Raw genomic sequence first — 22,078 nt, forward strand, 5'->3', positions numbered from 1 at the left:
TTTGTACATCTTGGTGTGAATTTAAGTCAATGTGTTCCATCTCCCACAGAGTATTTGCATTCTAAGTCTTATCTTTAATTGCAAAGTAATGGTTTTTGGACCCAGTTAAAAGAATATACAAATAGCCCTTAGGGAAAGAAAGTGTTGGGTAAGAGGGGTGGAGAAAGCCAGAAGAGGAGAGTGACTTCCAAGAAGCAACTTCTGTCATACCTCTAGGAAAAAGATGGTTGGTATTCAACTTGGATCATGTTAAATACTACTTAGGTAAACAACTATATGGACAATGGCCACTGGACTGCAGTCTGTGACAAATTACAATGGTGTAGATTCCCCCCACCCACCCCCCAGTATTTTTTTAAAGGGTGAAATTTTACTAAAATGAAAATCAAGGATAGTCTTGAGATGTCACAAAAGGACAATATATAGACTGTTTGTGTGTGATGTGATGTGATGTGATGATGATGTGTGTGGGGAGAGAAATGAAAGGCACCCTTGCTTGCCAGACTACCCCAGTTCTCTTCACCCTACCAATTCCACTTCAAGACCAGCCAAATGAACGACCTCCGTTTTTAAAGACCTGCTGCACCTCCGCAACTCAATGCCTCAACAGTAATTATAACACGTATATAAGGCTTTGGTGCTTTCCTCACAATAATAATACCGCACTTAAATTGAACTTCGGTGTTTTCCTCACAAGTTTGGGGTAGTTAACTCAAGTTACATGCTCCCAAGGCCGCCACCACCCCAAAACAATTTAAATGAACATTATTAAACGACTTGAAAAGCGCTTCAAGGGCAAAGCCCTGGTGCTTACAATCTAAGGAGGAGCTCTAATGTGCCGGGAGTGGCCTTGACCGTTCCCCACCCCCATCCAAGACCTCGACGCCCAATCTCCGGCCTCAGAATAGGGCTAATTAGACCAGCAGGAGGACAGCCCGGGGCCATGGGGCATTTAGTGTTGGCGAGTAGGGAACCCCCAGGAGGCACGCACCTTTCTCGGCCCGTTTCCTCCCCTGAAAATGAGGGGTCCCTTCCGGTCCCACCCTACGACGACAGAAGGAAATGCAGTGGGGCGGGGAAACCTAACAGGTAAGGGAGGTAAGGGGCTGGCCTCGCACTGAAAAACAAAGGCCTCCCTCGTCGTCCAGTCAGCCCACAGGGTAGGACCAGGCCAAGCCGGCTCAGACTTCAATGCCCTACGCGCGCGCTCGCGTAGTCCAACCATCTGACCTGAGGAGACCCCTCCTCTCGACCAATCCACTTCTGCCGCCCCTTGCCACGCCCCCAGGCGATGGCCCCCGAGAGCCAATCAGCGCGGCCGGCGTGACCTGGCGCGAGGCGCTAGGCGCTGGGACGGAGGTGGGGCGGGACCGGGGGATAGGAGCGGGGGCGGGACCGAGGCGTCCTGGCGGCGTTCGCCCGGCGCTCGCGCACTTGTGCGCCGTTCGGTCCTGGCGAGCCAGGTTTCTTCTCTGCTCCTTTGGCGGCCTGGCCGGGATCTAAGGCATGATGCGCGCACGGGGCGGGGCGCGAGCGCTGGAGTACCTGCTGGGCCTCTACTTCCTGTCGCACATCCCAATCACGCTGCTCTTCGACTCGCAGGCGCTGGTGACGTCTGACAAGTTCCCGAACGAGGTGAGGGGCGCATGCTCGCCGCGCGCGGTTCTTTCCACGCCTGCGCTCGGCCACGAGGTGGCCTAGCTGGTCCTCTTGGTTTGAACCGCAATGTTCGCTAGCCGTAGGGCCCAGGGCCGAGCAGTATGCCACGCGCTTCCTCTATAAGGTCGGGACCAGGGCCTCCCTACCTCTCCTTGAGACTGTGAGAAAAGCGCCCAGCAGGATTACAGCACCTTGGCCAAACCCCGCCGCACCCCAAAAGCCGATTCCCCCCCCCCGAACTCCCTCAGCGCCAGGCCCCACACAACTCAAATCTTTGCTTCAGGACCACGAAACTCGGTCTTCGGCCCAAGGCCCCCCCAAAAGTATAGACTGTGCCCCCGCGGCCACGCTCTCCGAGGAGACTAGGCCTATCTTTCCCGGGTGAGGTTCCTCGAGTCCCCTTGCGGGGTTCACTGGCCATTGCCCACTGGCCTCCCAGGCTGTCCTGTGGAAGAGTCAGCACCTCCCAGGTTCCTGAACTGACCCCCCCCCCATTCCCTAGGCACCCGAAAAGCCCATCTTCTGGAACAGAAACTCTGTGGCCCACTTTTTGCCAGTGTCCCTTCGTCCCTTCTTGGATTCAGTTTCACCTTTAGGCCAAGACCTGAAACCTAACTCCCCCAGATCCCCTGCCCTGCCTGCCTCCCTCCAGCCCTCCATGCTTCCCTTCCACCCCAGTTGGTCTCTGAATTCCATCTTCTTCTGTCAAACCTCTCCGAAGTCCTTCCCAGTTTGACTTCTCCTCGGGGACCTGGCCCTCCATGGTGATCTCGTGAGGACGCCTGGCCATAAAGGAGAATCCGTAGGGCAGGTGCATGGGACCTGCCTGCTGCCCAGGCTGGGGAGGGAAATGTTTAGCCAGAGGACCCAGAGCTAGTAAGTCAGCATCAAGACAGGATTTGAACCTAGTTGTCCCGTCTTCAAAACAAATGTCCATCCTTTGTAACACTTTGGTTTTGTTAATCTGGGGAAGCCTAAGGACCCCTTCTAAGAATAATAGTTTAAAATCATTGAAAGAAATGGTAAATTTCAGTGAGAGGTTATGACGCTAAAAATGGGGGAGGGGAAGCTCGAGGCGGGAGGGGTCCCATCAGTTCACAACCCCTTCAGAATCCCACTTTAAGAACCCCAATATTAGGGTCTCAAAGGGACTCTCAACATCAAATTTCAGTGAATAGCTGAATAAGCCCACAACCTCTTTTCTCAAATAGCTATTAAAGTCCGAGATTCAAGCCCCTCTTATGCTTTCCATGTGCTGTGCTAAACGCCAGGGACCCAAAGGCAAAAGCAAAACCATCTTTGCCCTTAGGGATTTTATATTCTAATGGGGGAACCAACTTGCATATATATAAAAATAGGTATAGAACATACAAAATTAGTACAAGCTGGTTTACTGGGGGAAGGAAGGCAGTATCTAAGCTGAACCGGCTGGATCAGGAACCCCTTTTTTTGTAACCTAGTTTTTTTAATTTTTTTTTAAACCCTTCCCTTCTGTCTTAGAATTGATACTATGTATTGGTTCCAAGGCAGATGAGCAGTAAAAGTTAGGCAGTGGAGGTGACTTGCCCCGGGTCACACAGCTAGGAAAGGTCTGATGCCACATTTGAACCCAAGACCTCCCAAATCTGGGCCTAGCTCTCAAAAAACTGAGAGCCTACCTGCCCCAGTTTACCTTAATTTTCAAAAGTAATATTTCAGGAGAGAAGTAGTTAAAATTGTGCTGTGAATTTAAATTGGATTAATTTAAGATCATTTCTAGTCAAATTGTATCCAACTGCAATCCTAAAATTAGCAATTTTAGGATTGCAATGTTTGTCCTGGCAGTACTTTCCCTTGAGTTGATTTCCTTACTTTCCAAGCAGGTCTATACTTATCCAACTTGTTCCTCATCTTTCAATTTGAAAAAAATTCTTTTGCACCAGACTGGTGATTTCAACAGTATAGGAAGATAGGAGGACATTCCACCTACCAGTCTGTTGCAGTTTATTGTCTCCAAATTGTCTAGGGCACAGAGAGTACATTTGTTGCCCATGACTGTTCAGCCAGTGTGTGTTAGAGGTAAATTTCTTCCAGACTTGCAAGGCTAGCTTTCCAACAAAGATATTTCCCAAAAATTAACAGGGAGAATATCCTTGGATTTCATAGAATACTAAACTTATTTCAAGCTGGTTCTGTTTCCTGTAAATGGTGTTGATGTTTTTTCAAACACTCATGAGGTTTACTGGGGCAGTTTCCCTGACTCCTACCCTTAAACTTCTCTAGTTCAGATCTTTGGGATCTTTTTTAAAAAGACAAGTTTGTGGGGCAGCTGGGTAGCTCAATGGAATGAGAGTCAGGCCTAGAGACGGGAGGTCCTAGGTTCAAATTTGACCTCAGACACTTCTCAGCTGTGTGTGATCCTGGGCAAGTCACTTGACCCCCACTGCCCACCCTTACCACTCTTCTGCCTTGGAGCCAATACACAGTATTGACTCCAAGACAGAAGGTAAAGGTTTAAAAAAAAATAAAAAGACAAGTTTGTTGCTTTCACTCTCCAACCCAAGTAGCTATGTGTACCCTTCTCCCTCATTCAGTGCACTAATGGTAAAGTCTAGAATACCATCTGATTCCCATCCCTTTCCACATCCTAAACTGATTTTTGTGGCCAAAAGAAGAGCTTATTTTTTTCTAATGCAAGCCTATACCTGACCTTTCGAGGAAATGAAATATAATTTAGGGGAAGAGAGACCTTGAGATACTGGAAGAATGTTAGGTCTTGGAACTGCTACAATGGGCAGTTGGGGGCATCATAGCAGTTTAATGGGGTTTTTTTCTTCAAAGAAATGGCAGCTTAGGACCAGCTTCACAGTGGGATAGTCAATACCTTGTGGAGGTTACTTCAGATGTGAGATCTCTGCACCATTGATTTTATTTTATAATGTTATAAATTTTTATTATAAATTTGCCAATCATACACAAACATTCCAATAGTCAGAGAATAAGAGAATTGTTTTTGGAAACAATTAAGTATATCTTGTATCTTAAAAACATTAAAGTTAACAAGGATGTAACAAAATTGCTGTTTGTGACCCCCTTCTGAACTTTTTTGTGTTTATTGGTTGGGTGTTTTGGTTTTTTTTGTTTTTTTTTTTTTAGATTAAAAAAAGTTTTACTGATACTCTTTTCCTGCAAGTTTAAGAATTGCAGGTGATCAGGATCTAAAGAATCCATCACCACTTCTGTAAGGCTGAGTAATTGCCCATATTAATATCATTTTATTCATATACATTGCAAAAAGTCATTCTTGCTCAGCCGAAGAACAGTTCTATAAGTTCTGTATGTGCACAGCACCAGTGAAAGTACAAAGAAGCCTACTTGGAAAGCCAGGTAAAAAAAAATTAGGAAGGTTGCCTGGTGAACAGTTAAAGGCATCCCTGCCTCATCAGATTATTGTGAAAATCAAATAACCTTTGTACTGAGCTTTACAAATGTAAAAACACTACATGAATGTCAGTTGTCATTATTATACAGCCATGGAAAGTAGCCTGATGCATCCATTTGCCATCTGATAGGGTCAGACTGGATACTTGTTTTAGACCAGAGCACTCACTCTCCCTGACAAAATTTTGGCTCCCTTTTTTTAAAGACTTCATGAAGATCTCCACCCTTTTGTTAAGACAGCATCACCTCAAATGTGTTAGGAACAATTTTTTTTTAACATAATTATTTCAGGACATCCCCTCCCTCGTGTTTCTTGGTGTGGGTGACACTGACCTCTTGTTGGATTTGAGAGTTACCCTCATCTAAAACAGCCATTAACAAGCCATCTTTCAGATAGGGTAGTTCTTCCTACAAATCATCCACTGGGGGGATTCTTATTGGATTCCACTTGAGAGCATATTTTTCTGGGGTTTATCTCCAATATATAGCCCATATGGAACTTGCACCCAGCACAGAACCCCAGTGGGGTAAGGAGTAGCTTTGTGCATGTAGGAATCAATGGCCAGAGTTCATTGTCTTTGAGGGCAATAACCTCAATCATGTTCCATAGAATCACAGCTATGGCCTTCTTTCCCTTCTGGAATTTTAATCAAAAAAGTACAATCAGGAATGAGTTGTTGTTTTTCTCAAATAGATATCCCAGACTGTGCCAGAAAAGGTATGAAGTCAGATCAGAGTCCTGCCTCTGAAGAAACTGATCAATGAGAAATCTAATGAAAGGTTTGACAGTAAGATGAATGGAAAATGGATTGTTTGGGCTCCTTAAAGCCCCAGCATCTGTGTGCCTGTGGAATAAGGTGCTAACCTCTTGTCTCTTCCAGTTAACAGATATGCTGAAGTGGTATGCCCAGGCTTTCAAAGACCCTCTGATAAAGGACCCTCCAAGTTGGTTCAAGGCGTTAATATTTTGTGAACTTGTGTTCCAGCTGCCTTTCTTTCCCTTTGCAGCCTATGCCTTCTTCAAAGGTTAGTAAAGCAGTGGAAAAGGATTTTCAGTGATTATGTCCTGAAACTTCATTTTTACTCAAAAACCAGGCTTCAGAGACTATTCTTTCCAAAATGTGTTTGTTGGGACCTGGGGCTTTTAGGAGAACAAAAAGCTACAGGTCATTTTTGAAGAGAAAGGGGAAATAGAGCGCTGAAAGTCTCATGAAGTTGAATAGCCTAAGGGACAAAACCAAGAATGAAATTGTAAAGGGGGCTGGGAAAGTTGAGTCGGAGACCTGGGCACTAGCCAAGGTCAGTAAGGTTAGATGCCAGTGTGTGTGGTTGTCACTTGATGGGCACCAAATACACTGATGTCCTCAGGCAGAGCTCACGCTTGTTACAATATGTGGCCACTGGTCAGTTCTATAATTTTTGCCTATGCTTAACCCAGTTTACTTTCTTATAAGTGAGCTTTCTTTTCCTATTGGGAAAGCCTTATGAACAGTAGGATCATGCGATCTCATGGCACCAAAAGGAAGACCTATTTGGCCATTCAGAAGAAAACATAACAGACTCTAAGCTGAAGCAGCTTTTAAAAGGCCTCTCAAACTAGGACCTCTCTTGGTATTGATCTGTTGATGACTTCAATGTGTGATGATTGAGCCTATGTATTTACTTATGGAAGCTGTCTTCTGATTGCCCTGAGGTTTTCAGATTCATATTCCAGCTGCCTTTCTCTCCTTTAAAGGACTTAATGTTCAATTTGGACATCAGGCAGTGCCATGTAAATATGGGTTTCTTTTGGCACCAATCTGCTGCTGGAGGAGGAGGCAGAATTGCCAAGGTGTACTGTGATTTCACAGAGAGGCCAAGAACTCACTGCTACTCTTATTTTTTGGAGAAGCGTTATAAACAAACATTGACGTTTTTCCTCTGTAATTCTTTTAGGAAGTTGCAAGTGGATACGCATCCCTGCAATAATCTACTCTGTTCATACAACAACAACACTAATTCCAATTGGCGCCCACATCCTGTTTGAAACTTTCCCCCGAGGACCTATGACATTTCAGGAACGCCTCAGCCTTTTATCCATCTATATCCCATACTTCTTCATTCCAGTCATACTCCTGTTTTTTATGCTTTGGAGTCCTCACTACAACACTTTAGAAAAAAGGAAAAAAAAAACAAGGTAAAAGAACTGCTGGCAAGGGAGGGAGGTTTCCACTGGGCCTTGTTTGGGCTCAGTTTCTCCAGGCTTCCCTTTAAATAGCAGCAGCAACACACAAGAGTAAGACAGTCAGTGGGAGAGCCCATTCCAGTTTTAATCTGCCAAGGGAACTGAGAAGGATTGATTGCCTGAGGATGGCCAGGGAAGCCTGTTGGGAAACAGTACTGAATACCTAGTGTATGCCTTAAGTGCCATTTCAGAATTCCGAAGAGGGACACACCACCAGAATCCCTGGAACAAAAGATTCTTTGAAACTGTCTTATCAGTCAGATTCTAGAGGTTAGTTTGGTCCACAATCCAAATGGTGCTCTTCCCTCCAAGCCATATAACAGGGACTGGTCAAAGAAAAACATGTTTCCCAGTCAATTTTTCATACAGTTGTTTGTCTCATCCCAGATCAGATCAAATTTCAGGTGCAAAAATACCTGACCTCTCTCTGGCCTTTTAGTCTCATGGGACTAATAAACTTTAGTGCTCCAACTTCCTTGTCCATTTCAGACTTGTACTTGTAGAGCTGGTTTTAAAGGATCATAAATTCCCCTCAATCAAGAGGAATTTCTCCAAAGGGAATGAGATTCTGTATTTTACTTTTCTTTTTTTAAAAAAAGAACATTTAATGGAAAAGACTTTTAATAAATGAATCCTTTTTAAAAATTTATTTGAGCAAGTTCCATTCCCATCAAACTCTTCAATCAAGTATTCTGGCTTAGTGCTTTTGTTGACTCTTACTGATTTACCTCTTTAGAAGTCATCCAACCTAAACCCTGGTTTCCAAGCAGTGTTATTTTCAAAGTTTCTTCTCATTAACCACCTGCTAATTATACCACCCTGTGGTTCAACATCTTCACTCTCACCATTAAACTTTATCATCTTTTCTATTATAATTTAAGTCTACACATACTAATGGAGATGGAGAATAGCTGTTCACCACATTCTGTTATCCCTGCCTTACTTGGAAATGACCTGCTAGTGACCCAAAAATTTGTTCCTGAAAGCTAAGTTTGCTATTCTCCATAAGTAGGGAAGGCCCCAAGCAGCACTACATGGCAGCTCCTGAATACCTGGGTGCCCATGCATTTATTCGTGCAGGGTCCCCCACGCCCAAAACCCTCCCAGTGGGGTTCCATTCTCCACTTCACATCTCCTAGATGTTCCTTCAGCTCCCTTCCTGGAGACTTCCCCTATCCCTACCTCAACTCTGACCTTTTTCTCTTTCGGAGCAGTAAGCAAATCAACTACTATTCCTGGAAAAGCTGTCAATTAATTACTCTTCCCTGGCCTCTACTACCTTGTATGTGTTGGCTTTCTCTGTTAAACTGTTAAGTTCCTTAAGGGCAGTCTTTGATTTTTGTATTTGTATCCCCAGTGCCCATTCCAGTGCCCGAATGCTTTTCATTCATTCATTATGTGCTAGAACAGCCTAATCAGCTGCTCCTTACAAACTACTCTTTAATTGTTCAAAATTGACTCTTGTGTAACTAATTCAAATAAAGGTGGCTGCTGAGCATGTCTTCTTTGGTGGCTTACTCGGGAGAGGGCATCTTCCAGTGAGGACTGCGAACGTGTATTCAAAGTACAACAAGCAGATAACCAAAATCTAGAAACAATAATTTATTGCCTTATTTCTTTCAAAATGGTAGGTGCTTCAAAAAAGGCCTGGTGTTTACAGGTGTCTCTATAAGTCAGACAACACAGGAGAGTCCACAGCAAAGATGGTCAGCCCTGCTGTCCCTGGCTTCTGGACAGGCAAAATCCTGGTTACTGCCATCTGGCTATAAATGGGCAGGATTCTAAAAAAAGTTTTATTATTGCCTTTCAAGAAGACATGATATTTGTTCTGATCCCAAATTGCATATGTGCAAACATAGTCATCAAGTTTACTGGAATGATAGAGGTTTCTCTATGTAGGTGTATGGGGGGGGGGGGGGTTGGTAGTTTTTTTTTTTTCTGTAAAGATCAGTTTATTTCTGAAAAATAAATTGGTCAATAAATTCATTTTGTTCTGCTTCTACTTTACACAAAGCTTCATATTCAACCCGATACCTGAAAGACAGAAAATTGTTACAAATCCTAAAGAGGGATGAATTGAAGGTAAACAAACCCATTTGTTTAATGTGTGTACATGTTATGGAAGCAGGGTGCTCACGTGATTCTGAGGAAGCAAGAAGGTTCAGAAATTCTCAAAAAGGCAACCATTAAAAGGAAGTGAGAGCAAGAAGACAGAAGAAATTAAGTGAAGGAGGAGAGAAAAGGAATACATCAAAATCCCAGAGTTTTATCGAGCCTGTGCACATTTCTTTCCAGGATGTTCTGGGACAGCTTTTACCCTACAGCAAAGATAGCCATGCTTAAGCCAAACTTAAGACTTTCCTTCCACACTTTTCATCCTCTGACAAAGTTAGAAATGTTTTCCCAAAACAACTAATCACACTGACCAAAGAAGAGACTGGAAAATGTACCTACTCTCTTCTTTGCTGAGTGGGGGGGATTATGAACACTGCATATGCCATCAGAGACTGATGATAACACTGGTTTTACTGAAATGGATTTTTTTCTCTTTAATTCTTTGTTACAAAAGATGGCTCACTTGAAAGGGGAAGGAGGAGAGATTCAGAAATGATACCTTGCAATATAAGCAAAGAAAAATGATAAAAGTCATGCTTTTGATCAAAACCCAAATCTTTGACTAGTCAACAGTTTTAAGACATGGTTCCCTAGGCTCCAATGGAAAAGAAACGCTCAGGGGCTTAGAGGCGGTAGCGAAAAGCCTAACAATAAAGTCTAAGAAGAAAGAATGGAGGTCAGTTCTGCTCATAATTCTTACCTTTCTAGCTGCATTTTCTTTTCTGCTATTAGAGCCTGGAGCTGCTGCTGTTGGGCCTCCCTTTGCTTTGCTATGGATTTAAGCAAATTGCGTGCTCCAATTGCCTGTGGAGACAGATAACTTAAGGAAACTGAGCTGCAGTGGTCCTGCTGTGTTCAGTGTCCCCAGAATAGGACATCAAAAGAGGATCAACAAAGAAAGTGAGGGCCATATGCAGCTACACTATCAAATCAGTGATATGATGGAAAGACCATTCAGAGGAGAATCAGAGGGTGCAAAGAGGGCACAGGTGGTCTACTTTCAGTTTAACCTATCATCAATGAAAGAAATGTTCGTTTTAAAATTGAGTGCTACACCTGCCTCACAATGCCTTTAAAACAGGCAGCATGGAGCAGAAAGGAAGAAGAGGGCAGGAAAGGTCAGGGAACCCAAGGCTTCATTAAGACCAGACACACATCTCTGACATTCTAATCTTACCTTCATCTTCTCATTTTCAGCTTCTTTTGCAAGTTGGTCCACAAGCTCAATTAGGCCACCTACTATTTTCTGAAACTGGCCGATTTCTTTCAAGGAAAGAAAAAAAATGAAGTTTATTTTCTCTAGCTGCATCTCTACTTCCTGTCAAGAGTTCTTCAGGGCAAATTCTGCTTAGGCAAAATTTTGGGCAGCTAAAGCTGGTGAATTTGATGCCTGAATCCTTAATGCCCTGGGACTGACAATTGTAGTGATCCCTTCAGATCTCTGCTGAGCCCCATCCATTTTAGTCCATCATAGGTCTGTTGTGGGACATTGAAAACTGTGGCCTAAGGATCAGCTGTGGATTTTAGTAGTCATATAAACACACAGAATAATGTTGATCTTAACACCAAAGAACCCAACCTATTTCTATATATATTCAATTTAGGCAGAAGGAGCAGGGGAAGGTAAATATTTCCCCATTGGAATGAAATCTGATGAAATATAAGTGATGTGGCCTAAAATGTCCCTAAGACCCTGCCAAGTAGCAACGAACAATCAAAAGGCCATGGAAACAATAACTAGGTGCTTAGTATGGGCTGCCTTTCAGATAAGACATATGGGTGGCTTAGATTTACAATTATGAGAAAATTCCTTATATCACATAACTCAAGTCCTTGGTTAAGGGAGTTCGGATTCCCAGTCACACAGGACTAGGTTCAAACAATGCTCCATTTCCATAATCGCTACCTTCTTTAGGGTCTGAGTAGAAAGTAGAATTTGACTGAAAGTTGCCCTAAAGTACTTAACATATCATTAGCATCGCACTTACATTCCCTCCACACACACACAGTGAAACATGGGTACAGTGACATCAGTTCTCTGGGAGCATCAGAGCAACAAAAACCCAAACAAATGGCCCCCTTCTCCTTAGTAACTATCAAGATAAAAAGCATTCCTGAAAACCCCACTCCCCTCCCACTTCACCTCTTTAGCTCCTTACCTTACTCGCTTGTTTACTGTGTCTTTTACTACTAGCTATTCTACTACTGTATTCTCTCAAAGTTAGCTCCCTCTCCATGGAGTCAGTCTGAGCTGTCAATCAATTCTCTGGCTGAGACCCCACTTCACAAGTAAGATTATCTGACTTAGCCAAGGCCAGGAGGAGAGGTCATCAAGGGCAGAAGGTGGACTAGGACACAGGTCTCCTGATTAATAAATGAAATGTTAAGATAAGTCTGAGGGAAATCCAGCTTTTTTGGCCAGGTTTGGCTATTACTGAAAAAGAGTTTAATGCTATGGGTTACTAATAACCTTTCATTTATATGTATAGGAAACACTATTCCAACTAAGCTTGTGGAAAAGAACTATCCGGTCAAACAAAGTTAATCTCAGCTCTCTTGATGAGCCTAGAAGAGACCGGTATAAGAGCAATGAAAACCCAATCCCCTACCATAGTGGAGAGGTATTGAGAAGAACATTGTTGAGAAAAGCTAGGCAGTCAAGTCATGAGTGGTGCTTCAAAATGGATCCTAGCAACTACCTAGGAGCCAAAGACTAACTTCTCTGTGCTCTAGAATTCTAAGGTGAAGTGAACTATACCAATAAAGTGCCTGTACTAAGTTTGGTGTTAATATGAATGAAAAGGGGAAAGAGGGACCAATTGTCTAAGGATAGTAAACCAGCGAGAAACTGAATGGATCCCATCTTCCTATTTATCAGTAATGGGAACAGATCTGTTAGAACCCCCAGAACCAGAGGGGGCCTGTTCTTTAAAAAACAGGTGGCACTGAGAGGCAGGGTAAGTAGCATGAGCATCGGCAATGATAGCCCCTTCCCTTCCTCATGTGGGAGTGGGCATAAGCCTTGATTTCTGTGGGCTCCCTCCAAGGGAGGCAGCTGAATGAGAAGGAGCTATGAGCTACTTACTGTCCACAAAGTCCTTGCATTCCTCCTTGAGTTCTATGGTCTGCTGAGTTACCTCAGGGTCCAACACTCGAAGTTTGTTCAGCTCATCAAAGTGAAGGCCTGCATCACCCAGGATGTCTTTAGCCATGGCTGGAAATAAAAAAATTCCATACCTCATTTACTCTCCAATGATCAGAGAATATTCTCCTCCAACCCAACCTAACACTCCTTGTCAACACCAAAATGCCAAGTGTTCCAAAGCAACTTATCCACATGGGCCCACTGGCTTGTGCAGACCAGGAGTAATCTGTACCCTCTCCCTCTGTCTCTACCTTTCTTCAGAGAGCAACAGCTCTAGTTTGAGGGAATGATCCCAGCTGGTGGGAATGAAATGTGCCACAAGAAGTACAAAGTTCCAGGAAGAATAAAGTCCATTCGCCTGTCAAAGGCACCACCTCCTTCTGCCATAATAATCCATTCTAAGTGGATGATTGGCGGACTCAAGCTCAGTGAGACCTAGGATCTCAGAATCCTTTAGGGAAACATCACTAGAATGTAAATCATGGACGTTTTAACCAGCTGCACTATAATGTAATAAGGTAATGCAGAGCTTACAGCAAGGGACCAATGTAGTCTCCAATAAGAGCCAAAGAGGAAGGACTTGCCAGTTTATTTCTAGGACTGTCCAGGAATCTGTAGGTATTCTGATGATAAGATGACTAATAACCAGTTCTTAATAGAGATGTGTCCCTAGAGCAGGGGTTGGCAACGTATGGCTCTTTCTGCAGGAGCCATAACGTCCATTTTTTTTTCAGGCGCTGTTACAGGAGCGCACTGTGAGCACTGTACGGCTCTCACAAAATTACATTTTAAAAAATGTGACGTTTACCGCTCTCATGGCCAAAAAGGTTGCCGACCCCTGCCCTAGAGTATAGAACACTCTATCAAATTACCCTAGCATGAGGTGAATATCCCCTAAAAAAGCATATAAACCTTTTGTTCTCAACCTAGGCTCACCAAGCAACATGCTGATTTTGATATTTAGTCTCCTAAGAAGACCTACCCACCAAGAAGTAGTGTTAAGATTAAAAATGATAAAGACTGAGATAATAAGAGAAATTAGTAGTTTAATTAAAGCCATGGCCATGTTGGTAAAATATATATATGACCGTGCCTGCCTAGCTTTTAGAATTACCACCAGAGCCCATCCTCTCCGCGCATCAGTCAGCTCCTCAGGAAGATCAAGAAGCATTCTTTTGGCCCTCCTCTGAATTTAAACTGCCCCCTGCGTGGGGACCTTTGACGTCCCCACGCCCTAAGACCCTTGGAATCATAGGTAATGTAGTCTCAAAGTCTCCCACATGTCCATAGGGAGTCTGCTAGACACTTCCCTGAATTTAAAACAAACAGTAGTGACCTATATAGATAAGCAGTATGGATTCTCCTGTTACAAATAAACAAATTGCCATTCTGAATTATTGGTTACTATAGCCCAAGACATGTGTGCCAGATCCCTAACAATCTTTTAACATTAACACAAGGCTCAAAAAAAAAAAATTCCCTCCTGACACCTCCCAGAATTCTTGTACTTTCTTCAAGGCTCACCTCAGCTATTTCCCCATTGAATCTTCCTGATCCCTACCCTCACCACCCCAGGTATTAATATTCTTCACTACTTTCTTTTTCCTTATATCTATAGATGTTTCCCTCCAGTAAAATGTAAACTTTTTTTTTAAACTGGATCACCCATTTATCTCCCTCAGGCTGGAAATATAGTGGCCTTTCTAGGCCTGGCCCCAGTACTGATCAGCATAGAAACTCTCCATGGAAACTTCAAACCAAGCTGGAAACCTTAAGCAATCTCATGGGTCCCCCACCTCCACTCCATCCCCATTCATTGATGGACTCTGTATGGACATCCAATCAGATTTAGATCCACTGTGGCTCAGAAATCTGGAGTACAATGAAGTAATCAGACAAAGGGATTACAGGCCTGCCCACCATGCTGGTTAGAAAATAAATTTCTGAAGGGCAAGGTCTGTGTTCTTGTTGTCCCTGCTCCTGAGCACTGGCACCAGCCTGGACTTTTTTTATAACTAATTGTGATTTAACTGGTATAACAAACTCTTGTTGATGAAACTCTCCATTACCCAAAGCAGATCAGCAATTGCTCTGCAAGTCTGGATCTGCCCCCCAACCCCACCCCAGGAAGCTTCCTGAAGGCAGGGCCAGTCTGTATTTTCTTTGGACAAATATAATCTCTTTGGCAAAATATCTGGCACATCCAAGTGTTATATTGAAACTCTGGGAGCTGAGAGTCTCACTGTTGACTGACAGGTGAAGACCGTTGGACATCAGAATGTTCCCAGAGGCCATGAGGACAGGGGAGAAAGCGGTTGGCCAGGGGGGTATAAATACCCTGGCAGCCCTGGCTTTTGGGTCCTTTCATTTCCCTTGGACCTGAGATCTGTAGACCCTGGTCTATTGGGTTTTGAGACTTGCTTGGTTCAACCTTGCAAGAACTCTTGTCTAGTACCTCATTAACATTGCCGACCTGTATCCAGACCATGAATCCTCTTATTCTACTGTCCCTAGATATTTAGGAATTCAAACCATCTTTAGTTAGCTAGGTCTCCCAGGGCCCGGGAGGGATCCGGGAAGTGGGCAGGAGAAGAAGATGAGGGTGGAAAAGGGTGGTTCCTGAAGGCTGTAAAGGCATAACATCTAGCAGGAAGAAGAAGCTGAAAGACATCAAACAACAGCTTGCTTGCTCTGGTTTGGCTGTGGCCAGGCTGAGCCAGAGGAGCTAATAACAAGCCAGAATCACTTACCTGCCTACAGCTCTGAGGGATTACTATTATCAAAATTAGTTTAGGGTTTCCCAATTCCTCTTCCCATTTCCTAATACTCCTTCTTTGCTAATAGCTATTCAAGTACCTTCCTGGAGTGGTTGTTTCATCACTTCTCTAGGAAGGGAGCAACGCAGTCAGATAAACGTGTCCAAGGCTAATAGAGCCCAATATCCATCATTAATCAAACCCAGGTGGGACCTGAAGGGATACCATCTACTGACCTGAAGGATCCTGCCTGGGCACTGTTATAAAGGAGGGAGGTGTTACATCATCTAGCTAGGTGGCAAGACTCAGGTGATCTTGCTCTAGCCACATATCTGAACTACCACTGCTGTCACTCAATTAACAGAGGTAGTATTCAGTTTACCCTCTCTCTATCTCTATCTACCCCATTTGTTTATAACACAAGTCATTCAACCAATCAACCAGCTTTCAAAGCACTATGCTAGGAAGAGGGAACAAGATGACATATCTGAGTTCTTGCCTCACAGAGCTTACACTGTCAGGGAATTGGCAAAGTACACATGCCCAATATGGACAAATAAATACAAGGTGGTTTCTAGGGGAAATCACTAGTGGTGGAGGGAGGGAGGATCAGGAGAGTTTCCTGCAGGAAATGGCATGTTGAACTAAGCTTAAGAGAAGTTTGGGGATATTAGGTGAAATGGGTCAAACTGACAAAAAGCCAGACAACAATCCCTCCAAAGGGGCCCGGTCCTAGCCTCCCCCTGTCCCTCTCAGCAGGGGTCTTTCACAACCAGCTTTCCAGTCTTCTTACACATTACTCCTTCCTCAACTCTGTGATCCAGCCAGAGTACCCTTATCATTGTTCTCTACACAAGACAACCTGCCTCCCACCTCCACACCTTTGAACTGGCATTCCTTAGACCTAAAATGCACCCTGTCTTCACCTCTACCTCTTTAAATCCTGGTTTCCCTAAAGACTCAGTCTAAAAAGAGAGGAGGAGCAAAAATGACAAAGTAGCCCAAACATCAAACTCCCAAAAATGTGAGTAAAAGAAGCTCTGGCTCAATAAAATTACAGTAAATAATGAAATGAAGTTAAAAGATGAAAAAAAGGAAAGAAAACATAAGGTTCTCATGGCAAAACAGACCCATAAAAGAGTGAGGAGAGATAAATGAAGAATCACTGTGCTACCTAAAAGCAATTACAAAAAAAAAGATTCTCAAAATCATATTTCAAGAAATCATAGGAAAAAACTACCTGGTTCTCCTACAAGCAAAGAGAAAAGTGTAAACAGAAAAGAATACATCTAAAAGACACTTTAACTAAAACTCACAGGAACACTAGAGCTAAAATCCAAAGTTTCTATATCAGAGTTAAATACCACAAAGAAGATTTCAGTAACAAGGAGCCACAGTCTGGATCACATTTGACTTAACAACTAAAACTACACAGAAGAAGAGAACTGGGAATGTAATACCCAGAAAACGGAGAATATAGGTTTACAACTAATAACTTACAAACAAAACCAAGTATGATCCTTTGGAAGAAAAAAAATGAACTTTTAATAAAACAAACTTCTGAGTATTCCTGATGACAAGACCAGAGCTCCGTAGAAACTCTGACATGCAAATCCAGGAGTCAAGAATGACGAAAAGGTAAATTCTGATGAACAATCATAAGATACTAAAAAAGATAAAAACTATTTACATTCTAATATGGAAAGACAATACAGGTGATCCTGCTATACCCCATTATCATCACAGGTCCTACAAGGAGTTTGCTAGGGGAAGCTTTTTGGTAAGTTTAAAAGAAGAAAGGGAGAGAAAGAGAATACACTGGAGGAGAGAAAGAGGAAGATTAGGGGAAATAATCAAAACACACAAGCAGAAGACTACAAACAAAAAGGAATGGATGGTGGGGGGAGGGAGGAGGCAGCAATTGAATGGACTTCACTCTCATCTGAACAGATCAAAGAAAGGAAGAAGAGAGGTTTCACTCAACAGAGAAAAAGAAAGAAAAGGGTATAAAGATGACAAGGAAGAGTGCATTAAGGGAAGGACCAGTCCTAAGCAAAACAAAGGATGTACAAAAAAAAGTATAACTCTTCCTAGGGTGGCAATGAATTGGAAAATGAAAGGCTGACCACCAGCTAGAATGGCTTTACAAGTTGTGGTCCATGAATGGAAGGCTATTATGCTTTAAGAAATGACTTGGGGGAAGGGAGGTTGGCCCAGTGATTAGAGTCCTAGGTCTGGAGACTGAAGGTCCTGGGTTCGAATGTGGCCTCAGACACTTCCTAGCTGTGTGACCCTGGGCAAGTCACTTAACTCCAAGTGCCTAGTCCTTTCTGCCTTGGAACAGAAAGAGAAAGAAAAAAATAAAAAGAGGATAGATGGATGGGATGGATGAAAGGGAAGGCTTCGGAGAAACTAGGGAAGACTCCTGTGGACTGGACAGGAAGAAAGCAGAAGCAGGCGAACAATTCATAACAAAGAAACAGATCTGAAAGCCAGGGTAAGGCTCCCCACGACTCCAGAGGGCTCTTCGTACTCTTGGGACTGCCCGCTTCGTCCCCTGGAGACTTATTCTGAGGATTTGCTGGTCACCAGTTTTGACTTTCTAAGGACTTGGCTCAGCCGCACCTTCTGCACGAGGCCCACCCCCATTCTGCATGCATATGTGTACACCGGTGCGGTCTCCCAAAAAGTACAGAATCCCTTCCGCCTCTGTGTCCCCAGCACTGGGCGCGGTGCACCTGGTAGGCGCTTGACAACCAACGGTTGACTGACTGATTGACTGACCGAGGGGGTGGGCCTAGCCAGACCAGGGTGAACTTCGGCCTTCCTCTGTCCGTGACTCGCTTTCTGGTCAGTCCGCGACCACGAACCGGGGGTTCATCAAAAACCTCCTGGGGAAACTGAGGCATCTCCCCGCACACTGGGAAGCCAATCGTAGCGGGAGCCCTGCAGCCTCTCCTTCCGAAGGCCAACCTGCCACCTACCTGTTGCTGAGGCCCGCTGGTGCTAGGCGGGCGCGGGAGACAGCGGCTCCACTCTCCGGTGGGTAGCTGACTCCACCGCCCGGAGCAGCCCGCTCCCGCCGCTGCCACGGCTACAGCGCCTGTTTACTGCATACGTCATTTCCCCGCAACCCAAGCTCGTCGCCGGAAACGGTTCAACCTCCCTCTCCGCAGTGTCTGCTGGGAAGTTGAGTCCGAGACGCGATGGCAAGACCACGGAGTCAGCCCACACCTCCCCTAATCCTTTGCGCCGAAAGAGGGTATGGAAGTCTCTTTCCTTCTTTCCCCGGGATAAGACGGCCCCGGAGGAGGTGTGGGAACTAGGAAACACCCACAGGGCACGTGCCTTCGTTCTCTTTGCATGCTGGGGGTTGTAGTCCTGGGCCCTCCCCAGCAAGGCTAGGGAGCAGGGAGGGGAGGGAGCTGACTCGGGGTGGAGCCAGCAGAGGATATGAGCTCATGAGAGGAGCCAGGGGCGGGGGCCGGTCCAGGCCGGGCTGGGGTCGAGGTCGGAGCGATCTGCTTGGCTGAGATTGCAGAGCCTGGAGCCAGGGCCGAGTGAGCTCTAGGGGGCTATCCCGGGACAAAGGTAAGAAATGGGCTGCGCCCGCTCGGGAAGCTCCTACTCGGGAGGGAGGTTCAGCTTGGCCACCAGCCCACCCGCAGCGCCCGGGGCCCGGACGGAGGAAAGAAGAGAAGGGTTAGGAAGAGAACAGGAAAGAGAAGGGGAGAAGGAGAAGACGGAAAGAGAAGGATGGGAGGAAGAGGAGAAGGGATGGGGAAAAGGAAAGGGATGGAAGGAAAAGGAAGACAAGAAGGAATGAAAGGAGAAGGGATGGAGGAAGAATAGAAAGAAGGAAGAAGTGAGACATTGAGAGGAGGACGGAAAGAAGGAAGAAAAGGAATGGGATGGAGAAAGAGGTCAGCGCAAAAGAAAAAGGAAGGCTGGAAAGGAGGCAAAATGGAACTTCTTTGAGGACTAGAAGTTGTTTTATTATTATTATTATTATTATTATTAATTTTATATCCACCTGTGTGACACCACTAAAATGTTTATTGAATAGAAAGACTGGCTACCAGTAACTCTTTCCAATAAGGATTGACTTGTGAGCATCTTTAAAACCTTGGGATGGAGGGAAGGAGTCTTCTGGCTAAAGTGCCAGCAGCATCCCTGATGCTCTCTTCTAGCTTCTTCCTCCTCCCCGAATCCAAGACGGTAGCTGTCGGGAGGAGGGACACAACAGTGAAAATTCACTGTGAATTCCCCTCCCCCATGGCCTTTCTTTCTGAGGCCTTTTTTTCCCTTCCAACCTCTTCTCTAGTCACATCTATTTCCTTCTGCCCTTTGGGTTCCCTATTCAGTAAAGTTTCCACTTACCTTATTGGTTGAGGCGCAAACATAGAACCTTAAACCTCCCAAAGAAATGGCAGCAAAACAAAGTCCGGAAGGAAGAGCACTGAGGGTATCAATGGAAACTTCATTTTCCCTGGAGTCATTTTCAGGGCGTTCCCTTTGGGTGGAATTTAAGAGCCCATTGGTTAAAAGTAAAATGTACTCAGACCTCACATTATCCAGGATAGGCTCCTTGCTCAAAAGCAACTGCATTGTGAGGAAAGGACCATGCTTGGCTCCTGACTTGCTAATGGCTTCCGAAGTTGGAAAATCCCTTTGCTTTCTCATTCAGTTGTGTTTCTTGGTTTCTTTGGGAAGGAAAAGGAGAGATTTCAAAAACCTCCTAAAAGGGCTTACGTTGAAAAGGAAAAGGAAAGAATTCTTAGGTTAGCTGTCACAAAATTCAGAAAGCAAGGACTATATTCTCTCCTTGCTTTTCTAGTTAGGATGATCACCCTGCTAAGTACAGAAAGATGCCTTCTCCAAATCCCGGTATGTCAGAGGCTAAGAGGCTACTTCTAGTCCAACCCATACTTAGTAATGACACCCTCTGCAACAGACCCAGCAAGTTGTTCTTCCCTTTTTTGAAGACTTCTGCTTTAAGTAGATCCCCCAACTACCTGAGACTGGCCACTTTTGATTCACTTTCATAACTAAACCTATTTCTCTACAATTTCCACTCATTGTTCCTGCTTCTGCCTTCACGAATCTTACAGAATCACTCTAATCTTTTTCCTATCTGATAGATCTTCTGATATTTGTAGAAAGTTAGCATTCTTCCCCACTAACTTTTTTCTAGACCGAATACTCCAATTCTTTTAATCCTGGGAGCCTTGCATTATTCTAGGTCCTTTTTCCTAAAATGTGGTGCCCAAAATTGAACATAACCGTCCAGAAGTGTCTGACTCTATCAGGATTCTCATTTCCCTTTTCTTTGGTGCTAGACATCTGTTCCTACAGCCAAAGACCATATTTGATTTTTTTCTGACATTCTGTAGGTACACTCGGTTCGCTGCAGTGCATTAACCCTACTCCAGCCACACCTGCCTAGCTGCTACTAGCTGTATGACCTTGAGCAGGTCACTTCTTCATTAGTCTTGTCCTCTTCCTCCTCTATAGAGTGAGTTGACCTAGGTGAACCTAAAGGCCACTTCCAGCTCTAATCCTCTTATGTTATTTAGTCATTTCAGTCATATCCTTGACTCTTCATGACCCCAATTTAGAGTTTTCTTGACAAAGATTCTGGAACAATTTTCCTTTTCCTTCCTCAGTCTATTTTACAGATGAGAAACTAAGGCATACAGGGTTAAGTGACTTGCCCAGGGTTATACAACTAGTGTCTGCGACCAGGTTTGAACACAGGAAGATGAGTCTTCCTGATTCCAAGCCCAGTGCTTTATCCTCTGAGCCACCTACTTGCCCTGATGCCTCTCCCATTTTCTTAACTTGTAAAATCTATCTTATTTGGGTCCAAATGTAAGACTCTACCTTTATCACTATTCAGTTTCTCATTAGATATAGCCCAACATTCAAACCTACAAAGAACTTTGTAGATTCTGCTGTCATTCAGAAATTTGATCCATACTTTTATTCTAGTCACCCATAAAAATGGTAAACAATATAGACCAGTGATTTCAAACCTTTTAGAGCCCAAATGCCCAAACTGCAACCCTCACATGACATGTGAACTCCACCCCTTACCCCAGACAGGGGAGGGAGGAAGGAAGCACTCCCATTGGGTTGCTGGATAGAGGGGCGGATCATGTGAGAAATGTCCTCAAATATGGTGGAGAGGGGGAAGGTAATAGCCCTCTCCAGCACTCGTGCCATAAGTTCACCAACATGGCCATAGGCCAATCCCAGATCCCTGAGGCACCACTAAATGAAGGCCATATTGAACACTTCAAGTATAATCATTCAGTATCCAGCCTACATCCCTCTATCTTGTCCACAACAGGTTGTCAGATAACTTTGCTAAAATCTCCAAGAACTCCATTCATTATAGAACACACTTTTTATTTCTGGGTCTTTTCCCAAAAGTCTGAAATTTCTTCCTTCTATTTAGCCTAATAGTTCTTTTTAGCCATAGTTCTAGCTCCAAAGTCAGTATTTAATGAGTACCTACAATGTGCCAACACTGTGTTAGACATAATTCTTGTCCTAAGAGAGCTTACAGTCTCACTGGGAAGACAAGCTTGGTATTGGGGGAGGGGGAGGCAGGGAGGTGCAGTCTGTGTCTTTCTTCTGTATTCTGTGTTCTGTTCCAAGGATAGATAAACAATTAGGCACACCTCGCTGATCATTTCTTTGGACCAAACTTGTGTCCATAGGAGTAAAGAACTCCAAAAAAGGAAGTTTTCTCTG

The 22,078-nt window shown here is 44.2% G+C and overlaps 2 protein-coding genes across 2 annotated transcripts; one reads left to right on the plus strand and one right to left on the minus strand.

Moving 5' to 3' along the window:
* The first annotated feature begins 1,449 nt into the window (after positions 1-1,449).
* On the plus strand, positions 1,450-8,801 carry TMEM97 (transmembrane protein 97). Its single transcript, XM_044672817.1, has 3 exons — positions 1,450-1,635; positions 5,961-6,105; positions 7,015-8,801. Exons 1-3 carry the CDS (start codon positions 1,507-1,509, stop codon positions 7,257-7,259), a joined length of 519 nt encoding a protein of 172 aa, XP_044528752.1. The 5' UTR covers positions 1,450-1,506; the 3' UTR covers positions 7,260-8,801.
* An 89-nt stretch (positions 8,802-8,890) lies between these two features.
* On the minus strand, positions 8,891-18,397 carry IFT20 (intraflagellar transport 20). Its single transcript, XM_044672818.1, has 5 exons — positions 18,304-18,397; positions 12,504-12,632; positions 10,596-10,681; positions 10,119-10,222; positions 8,891-9,337 (listed from the first exon to the last, which is right to left on the minus strand). Exons 2-5 carry the CDS (start codon positions 12,628-12,630, stop codon positions 9,256-9,258), a joined length of 399 nt encoding a protein of 132 aa, XP_044528753.1. The 5' UTR covers positions 12,631-12,632; positions 18,304-18,397; the 3' UTR covers positions 8,891-9,255.
* Between the last annotated feature and the right edge of the window lie 3,681 nt (positions 18,398-22,078).

Source organism: Gracilinanus agilis, chromosome 4 (genome assembly GCF_016433145.1).
Source record: "Gracilinanus agilis isolate LMUSP501 chromosome 4, AgileGrace, whole genome shotgun sequence".
Classification (NCBI taxonomy): Eukaryota; Metazoa; Chordata; class Mammalia; order Didelphimorphia; family Didelphidae; genus Gracilinanus; species Gracilinanus agilis.

Excerpts from the sequence above, each read along its gene's own strand:
- TMEM97 (XM_044672817.1), top strand. The coding sequence starts at position 1,507 with ATGATGCGCGCACGGGGCGGGGCGCGAGCGCTGGAGTACCTGCTGGGC. Across the intron at positions 1,636-5,960 it reads CTGACAAGTTCCCGAACGAG|TTAACAGATATGCTGAAGTG; the intron begins GTGAGGGGCGCA and ends TGTCTCTTCCAG. Across the intron at positions 6,106-7,014 it reads AGCCTATGCCTTCTTCAAAG|GAAGTTGCAAGTGGATACGC; the intron begins GTTAGTAAAGCA and ends TAATTCTTTTAG.
- IFT20 (XM_044672818.1), bottom strand. The coding sequence starts at position 12,630 with ATGGCTAAAGACATCCTGGGTGATGCAGGCCTTCACTTTGATGAGCTG. Across the intron at positions 10,682-12,503 it reads ATGCAAGGACTTTGTGGACA|AAATCGGCCAGTTTCAGAAA; the intron begins GTAAGTAGCTCA and ends TTTCCTTGAAAG. Across the intron at positions 9,338-10,118 it reads AAGAAAATGCAGCTAGAAAG|GTATCGGGTTGAATATGAAG; the intron begins GTAAGAATTATG and ends TCTGTCTTTCAG.